The sequence below is a fragment of the Priapulus caudatus genome, unplaced genomic scaffold (assembly GCF_000485595.1).
Source record: "Priapulus caudatus unplaced genomic scaffold, Priapulus_caudatus-5.0.1 Scaffold8, whole genome shotgun sequence".
Taxonomy (NCBI): domain Eukaryota; kingdom Metazoa; phylum Priapulida; class Priapulimorpha; order Priapulimorphida; family Priapulidae; genus Priapulus; species Priapulus caudatus.
This window is the reverse complement of record NW_014577069.1, coordinates 1,122,705-1,130,204: the sequence shown is the minus strand read 5'-3', so window position 1 is coordinate 1,130,204 and position 7,500 is coordinate 1,122,705. Positions and strand designations below refer to the sequence as shown.

At 39.5% G+C, this 7,500-nt stretch overlaps 1 protein-coding gene across 1 annotated transcript in view; it reads left to right on the top strand.

The window, feature by feature from the left end:
* The window catches only part of LOC106806256 (calbindin-32-like), an 8,249-nt gene extending 1,351 nt beyond the window's left edge, over positions 1-6,898 (top strand). Inside the window, exons 4-8 of the mRNA XM_014808133.1 lie at positions 578-655; positions 1,198-1,253; positions 4,600-4,702; positions 4,990-5,061; positions 5,610-6,898. Of these exons, the coding sequence (XP_014663619.1) occupies positions 578-655; positions 1,198-1,253; positions 4,600-4,702; positions 4,990-5,061; positions 5,610-5,738 (438 nt within the window). The 3' untranslated portion in view covers positions 5,739-6,898. The remainder of the gene's footprint in view (positions 1-577; positions 656-1,197; positions 1,254-4,599; positions 4,703-4,989; positions 5,062-5,609) is intronic.
* Positions 6,899-7,500: the final 602 nt, after the last annotated feature.

The following is a 7,500-nucleotide window of genomic DNA, read 5'->3' as shown; positions in this document are numbered from 1 at the left end:
TCTATCTATCTATCTATCTATCTATCTATCTATCTATCTATCTGTCTATCTATCTATCTATCTATTTATCTATCTATCTATCTATCTATCTATCTATCTATCTGTCTATCTATCTATCTATCTATTTATCTATCTATCTATCTATCTATCTATCTATCTATCTATCTATCTCTTTCTCTATCTATCTATCTATTTATCCATCCATCCATTTATCTATCTAGTGATTTATATATCTATAAAAAAGGAAACATCCAATGTTAAATTATCACGCAACCGATCTCATAAGCAGTGTTTTAATTACACGAACAAAGTCAAACGATCCTTCTAGCGCATGTAAATACGGTTTACTACCTTAAATGAAACACAATGAACATAAATGAAGTTTCCAAAAATCAAGTAAATTGTTCATCAAATGAACAACCAAAACATCAACTATAATCTAAATAAACTAAAAGGAGAAATGAGGCTTGTCCAGTCAAGGTACTTGCAGATTATTGCCAAATGTTTGTTATTGTCTACAGTGCATGTGTAACATTAAGTAAGCGCAGTCACTATATACATGCATATACACATACAGGAGTTCCTGAAAGACCTTCTTGGCGAATTCAAGCGAGATGTTACAGAGGACAAACTCATTGAATACACTGATACAATGGTATGAGCGAGCATAATCGTTGTCCATATGTTTATCTATTTCTATCCGTCCTCGTCTATTTGCTGTATTTTTCTCTCTTTCATACATTGACGACGGGCAATATTGCTTAACGTTAAAACCGTCAAAATCGATCAATCTTTTAGGATTTTAGGATTCAGCATAATTGTAATTCTCGTGTTACTTTAGACACAAATATATAGATGCATGATATAAAACCACATTTTATTAACAGTTGTTTGTAAACGATTACTTATCATTACTTTATATATTAATGATAAACTATCCAGTGTAACCCTCCACATTGAACAACGTTTTCTAATAACTTGGAAGAATTTACCTTGGGAAAATTCTAAATAACTTGGGAGAATTTTGGTAATTTTGGAACCTATCTAATTTAATTGCATTATAATTTGGTCTCGTTTTACGACTTTTCATTTTACGACCCTGTTTTACTGGAACCTAACCCTGTCGTAAAACGGGCCTACCTGTACACGCAAATATAATACACCTACAGCTTGTCTTTTGCTTTCCCCAACGGCCAGCTGCAATTATTTGACTCGAATAGAGATGGGAAATTGCAACTCAGCGAGATGGCAAAGTAAGTACATAATCTCTCCGCTTTTCAAGGACGAAGCTTTCTAGCTTATTGCTTTTTACTGTACGTTCTTTTCTTTTGTATTGTGTCTAATTTAGTAAATATCAGCGTCCTTTCTAGTACGACTGCAAAACCATTTCAATCTGAAAGATTGTAGTAATATTTTTATATTAACCATAAACAAGCATTTACTATTTTTCATTAGTAAATAGCGTTGTAGGTACATGTACACATGCAATCGTGGAAATACTAATTTAAGTTATGGTTAAAGAGATCTTTTACTCTAGGTTCTAGGGTTATTTTCAGTTAATTTAGGTTAAAATTACGCTACATAAAAAGTTTCATGGTTCAATCACCATTAGAAATTTTTTTTTTTAATGTTTTAAAACTAACGACTACAATTTGATTACAACGACGGTGGCGCCACTCAAAGCGCACGATCTGAAAAGTTGCGCAAAACGACTTTTCAGCCAAAGGCTACAGACGAGGGTGTTTCTTATTTATTAATTTAAAAGCAAAAGGATTGTAATATCTTATAAACGACATATAGTTTCAGTTATAATATGGATAAATTTGTCCTAAAATGAACATCGTTCGGTTAAATAGCATTTAGGTATAAATATAATTGCACCTTTGTGACTCAGTCTGTAACGTGCAAAAGATATTGGGAAATGCGCAACTTTTTCAGGGTGGCAGCACGGTCGCGGGTGTCAATGGTGCCGTTCAAATTTCGTAGCTGTAGTATAATTAATTATAACAATTAAATTAGCTATCTGGTAACAAGTACGTGTGGGTATAGACGATTTGTTATACAGTAAGTACAGTTGTTTGCAGTAAAATCATAGAGTCTAGTATCCCTTTAATCATTCCCCCAATTAAAGCAATAAGTGCATAACATTTAGTATGACACCAATAAAAAGCAACGCAATACGACGGAACGCTGTTACAGTGACGCTCAACCTACTGATTCCCTACCGACCGACCGACCCATCCCTCTTCCTCAACGCTCACCACTCCGAACCCCACCCCACCCCCAATATCCACCTGCTGGCCCCGCACTCCATACTCCCATCGACCGACTGACCCTCAATAACCTGTCGAACCCCTTCCCCGTTTGAACCCCTGACCGACTGACCCCCTTACATATCGAAATACCCCCCCCCCCCCCCGCGCTGACAATTCACCCCACCCACCCCCACCCATCCCACCGCCTGAGTGATCTCTGACGGAGTGATTAGCTGTTTGCTGCATCAGTTCGTGCGTAGGCAATCTTATCTGTGCCACAGTAACATGAACGCAGACGGCTCTTTTCTTCCTCGTTGCCGAGCGCGTACGCCTGACCCTCGGGTTACAGGAAATGAGCAAAGAAAACGAGTATTTTTTGCAGCTCGAGTTTTCCCTCGCGGCGTTTGTAAATAGATGCAAAGATCAATAAAACATGCCAAAGTCACGTGAGCTGCGCTTTCATTCCCCGAACAGGATGCAATGAGATATCGCTGCATGATTACCTCCGCCCAACGGAGTTGGATGAGGTTATGTATTCGCTCTCGTGTGCGTGTGTTCGTGTGTTCGCGCGATCGATATTAGCGCGTCAGCCAGCTCAGCCACTCAGCCAGTGATACCCAGCGAGCCAGCGCAGCGAACCAACGAGCGTGTACATGTGAGCGAGCAGCAGCAACGAGCGGCTGCTACGAGCGAGCGAGCAGCAAGCCAGCAAGCCAGCGTGTACGCGGCGTATATCGTGACTTATTCGTGTGTTCGTGAGTCGTATGGCCTATGGCGTATGTCGCTGGCGGAGGTATGCACTCTCCGTGAGTGCACTCTGTCTAGTTATTAATAAAATACACCTAGTCAGCATTTGAAAAGGCAGGTCTAGCAATCATAAGCATTAGTGCGGCCAGTACTAGAAGTCCACGTTATTACTTGCCATTCATGCTCTCTTCTGAGCAATGATTGCCGGCTCGACCTCGCCCAGATATGATTTGCGTTGTTTTTGAGCATCCGCAACGCTGCCGGCACTCGGGTCTCTCTTTACTCTCTCTGCGGTAATAGCTTTGCCTCTATCTTTCGACAATGATTACACCCGATTATTCAATTTCAAACAAAATCCTCGCACACAGGTGACACGTACGATCAAACAAACTGCCTCCTTCTCTGGATCACTTGAGCTGTGACTCCTCTCTTGACATCGACCACGTTGTGTGTTTTGTCGGGCTGCCTTTGCTCGGGTGCGGAAGATGAAATGGGCAGAATAAAATGAAAAGAAGGGATGATGGATGAATGTAAGAGCCTCTCCGTCAGGGCGATATTCCTGATCTATCACCATCGGGCTTCCCGTAAAGTCAGATTATCCTTTACTTGGTCCCCTGCCCCCTTGAACATTTCCGATTCAATTCAAGCTTTGGCCATTTCTATATATATATATATATATCAAGAGCTAATAATACCTTTTAGGGTATTATTAAACTTTTATTTATTAACCTTTATACGGTTAATAATAAAGGTATTATTAGCTCTTGATATATATATATATATATATATACACACACACACATATATATATATATATATATATATATATATATATTTATATATGCCTGCCGATCATTTGTATTGGGCTCGGTTAAATTAGTCGATATGTCCACTCAGTTGTCTGAACGCTGGTGGCACGTATTCTGGCACATAGAGGAATCTACAGAACAGAAACGCGCTAATTGGCAAATTACACATTATTATTGATTTTGTGATTATTTCTGCAACTGGGCTGCTTTCTTGGCTAGCTCAGCCATTGTTTGATGAATGTTGTACGTTGGTCTGTCGACATCTAGTTGTCCCGATCTAGTTTCTGCTTTCGGCCTCAAGCCTTTCTCTCATCAGTCTCATCTTCTTCACGTAATATGACACGATACAATCCGATTGACATTCTTACTATTGATATTAGCACATGATTGATATTACGGGAAAGTATTACGTTTGTGAATCAGGTTCCATAGCGTCCTAGTCCCATAACGCACCTGAAAGCACCATGTTATAAGAACGCGATTTTGATGAGGCCCTTGTCCAGGACTGCAACCCCGCTAAAACCACGCCATACATCTATTGTTACAATTAAGCGGCGCAGGGTAACGGATATATGAGACAACTATAGAATTTAAATTGCTTCTAGTTATTCTAGTTACAAATTAATTGCAACAATGTAGAATTTATTGTCCTTTTATCGAGTCTTGCTCCAATGTAATATACCGACTCGTGAAATAATAATGTAGCAACCTAGAGCCACCGCAGTATACGACGAAGTGTAATATGATAACTATGCGTGCAAGAAGCTATAAATAGCGTTTGTTGTTAGATTGCTGCCGGTGAAGGAGAACTTTCTATGTCGTCAGATATTCAAAGGTACGGCAAACCTTACAAAGGATGACATAGAGAGCGTCTTCAATCTATATGACAGAGTAAGTGCACAATCATGCAGGCAGAAGCCGCTCGCATCTCTCTCAGTATAGACATATAAGACTTATAAACTCACCTGTAAGTAATCATTATTTGACAAGTTAAATAATTAAGGCGTTGCGCTAGTTCATTCTGTTAATTAGTAGTAGTAGTAATCAATTAGATTGACAGATTTTGTTCTTAGGTGAAAAATAGCCTTTCAATTACATTTAGCTAAAGATACTCTTTTGAAGTAGTAGTACGAAAGATTACATCCTAGTTAAAAATAACCACTGTTCGTTTCATTTAGGATCACAACGGGATAATTGAAGCGGAAGAAATACTTGGCTTTTTGAAAGACTTGTTAGAGCTGGTAAAAGAGGTACGTACTCAGATCTAGGGGCGGATGAAAGAAGCTCGAACACCGCACTACTTTAATATGAAAAAGCTTCGAGCGACCTTTGTGAATCATAGATGAAAATTCCATCTCGATTAAAAATATATACTTGAGTGATATTAATAAGTTATAGCTAGAAAAGGGGGGTCTTCATTTATGAATACCATAGAACAACATTCATCAGAACTGAAAAAAAGCTCGCCTCAATTAAAACGTCGTGCGAAAAAAAAAAGTCTACACGTACGCCGCGCTTACAAGCTTTCACGACCGTTATATAGCATAATAATTCTATAAAAACGGATCTACTGATTGAACGAATACACGGCCGCTTCAGTAATCATTAGTTAACGTCGCCAACCCAAACTACTCCGAGTTGCCACGTTCACAGCCTGTAACGAGACCTAAGCGCCTGTGCGATATTATAATATATCGTATAATCACTTTGCCCGGTTAGTCCAATTAGCGCTGTTGGCTTTTTAATTATAATCATGCGAAATGACTTTGATGACGGAAATGAACTTTCGCCATTAAAGGATTACGATACGGACGACCTTTACGATTTCAAGGACGTCATCATGCAGGCCGATATTAACCACGACGGCAAGATCAACAAGCCCGAACTAACGATGGTTCTCCTCGCTCTCACGCAGACCGGCCAGTAGTGACCGAGAGATGGCGCCACGCTACAATAACGCGCGGGCGAGAGAATTAATTTTATTGATTACTAATTTTATAATACTTTCTTGATTCAAGTTATATAATCACAGGTGCAAACGCACTAGTAGCCTGCACGCACGCGGGGAGACACGCAGGCTGGTATATGCACGCTCGGTGATATACGTAGTCAGCGCAGTAAGTGCATATCTAACATACATGAACGGATTTTAATTGGTCAATTAAACATCACGCGGGGCCACGTGTACAAAATGCATTTTTGGTAGGTATACGTGATTTTCACGGACTAAACGGATTCATGTGAAATACGTGAGATGCGATACGTATTTTTAACCTGCACGTAATCTAATATTTATATACCAAATATGTTCATGTAACATTCAGCATAACCACTCACTGAACACGTGCGTGCGCCTGTCTGCATAAACGGAATAATGACGAATGTCGATAAATGTTGAATGTTACTGCTTTGTATTATATGTATAAAGTAATAGTAATTATAAACGCGAACGTACATAACCATTCTAAATTAGTATACGAATGCAAAAAAAAGAATTAAGTGGCGCTTGCGATTGCTTCAAATAAAACATTTACGCATCCAAACGAATGCAAAACGATTAACAATAAGTTTGTTCAAACCTCAAATTCAAACTCTACTAGTTAAATTAAACCGCTACTAGTTTTTGACGATATATTAAAGCGGCATTACCCCAATATTCACCAATGTATCTAATCAAGATAGTGTTCTAGTCAAGCATTTTCGACATAAAACCATTTTGATGAGATATACTCATCACTAAAGCTGCTTCGTTCAAACCTTGCATTGGATTGTTGGCATCCAAAAATTTTTAGTACAAGTTTTAATACAATTAACGTGACATGATTGCTGCATTTTAATAGGTGTGAATAAAAAGAAATTTCTTCCTTTATCGGTTTTTATCCATTTCGGATGTTAATGAAATATACGTGTACATTCATATCATCGTAAATTATTTTCGCTGTAAATACCCAAGTTATGTTATAACGTATAGTAGTATAGTAGTATGTATTTGGTTACTGCGCAAAACGTATATAGGCCTATATATATATATATGATGATTGCCGCTTTTTTTTCAAAAGATGGCCATCTCTTCTTCTGCTACACGGCCATGCGCACGCAGTACTCCGAAGGCCTGCCTTATAAATAAAAGTCCACAATAGAAATTCTAGAAAATTCTAGAACATTCTTTTCTATTATGGACTCTTGATCATATAGATGTAAAAAATTTAATCAACGTACGTGCGTGCGTATGTGTGTGCGTCCGTGCATGCGTTGCGTCGCGTGCGTGCGTATGCGTATGCGTCTGTGCGTGCGTATGTGTGTGGGAGTGTTGTATGTGGGTGTCTGCGTGCGTGCGAGCGAGGGTGTGCGTCTGTAAACCATGTGACGGCGCAGCACAGCAATGTATGATCACCAGCACTGCTGTGCTGGAAGCTGCGCGGAGGGGGAGGGGGGGCGTGCGAGGACGCATGGCATGAATAGAACGTTGAATTTGCGTAGCATGATACATCTCGCCTTCGTTGAACCATCCGTTAATAAGCGCGCGCGGGGCCGTCAGCACTACATTCTTACATTTCCACCTGTGCAGATCTCAGCCACGAGAGACGCAATCGGTACTACCGCACCGAATTCCTCTCTGATCTCTGTCCCTCTCCTACGCTCTAACCTACGCTATATATAAACATATATATATAAATATAATAAATAAC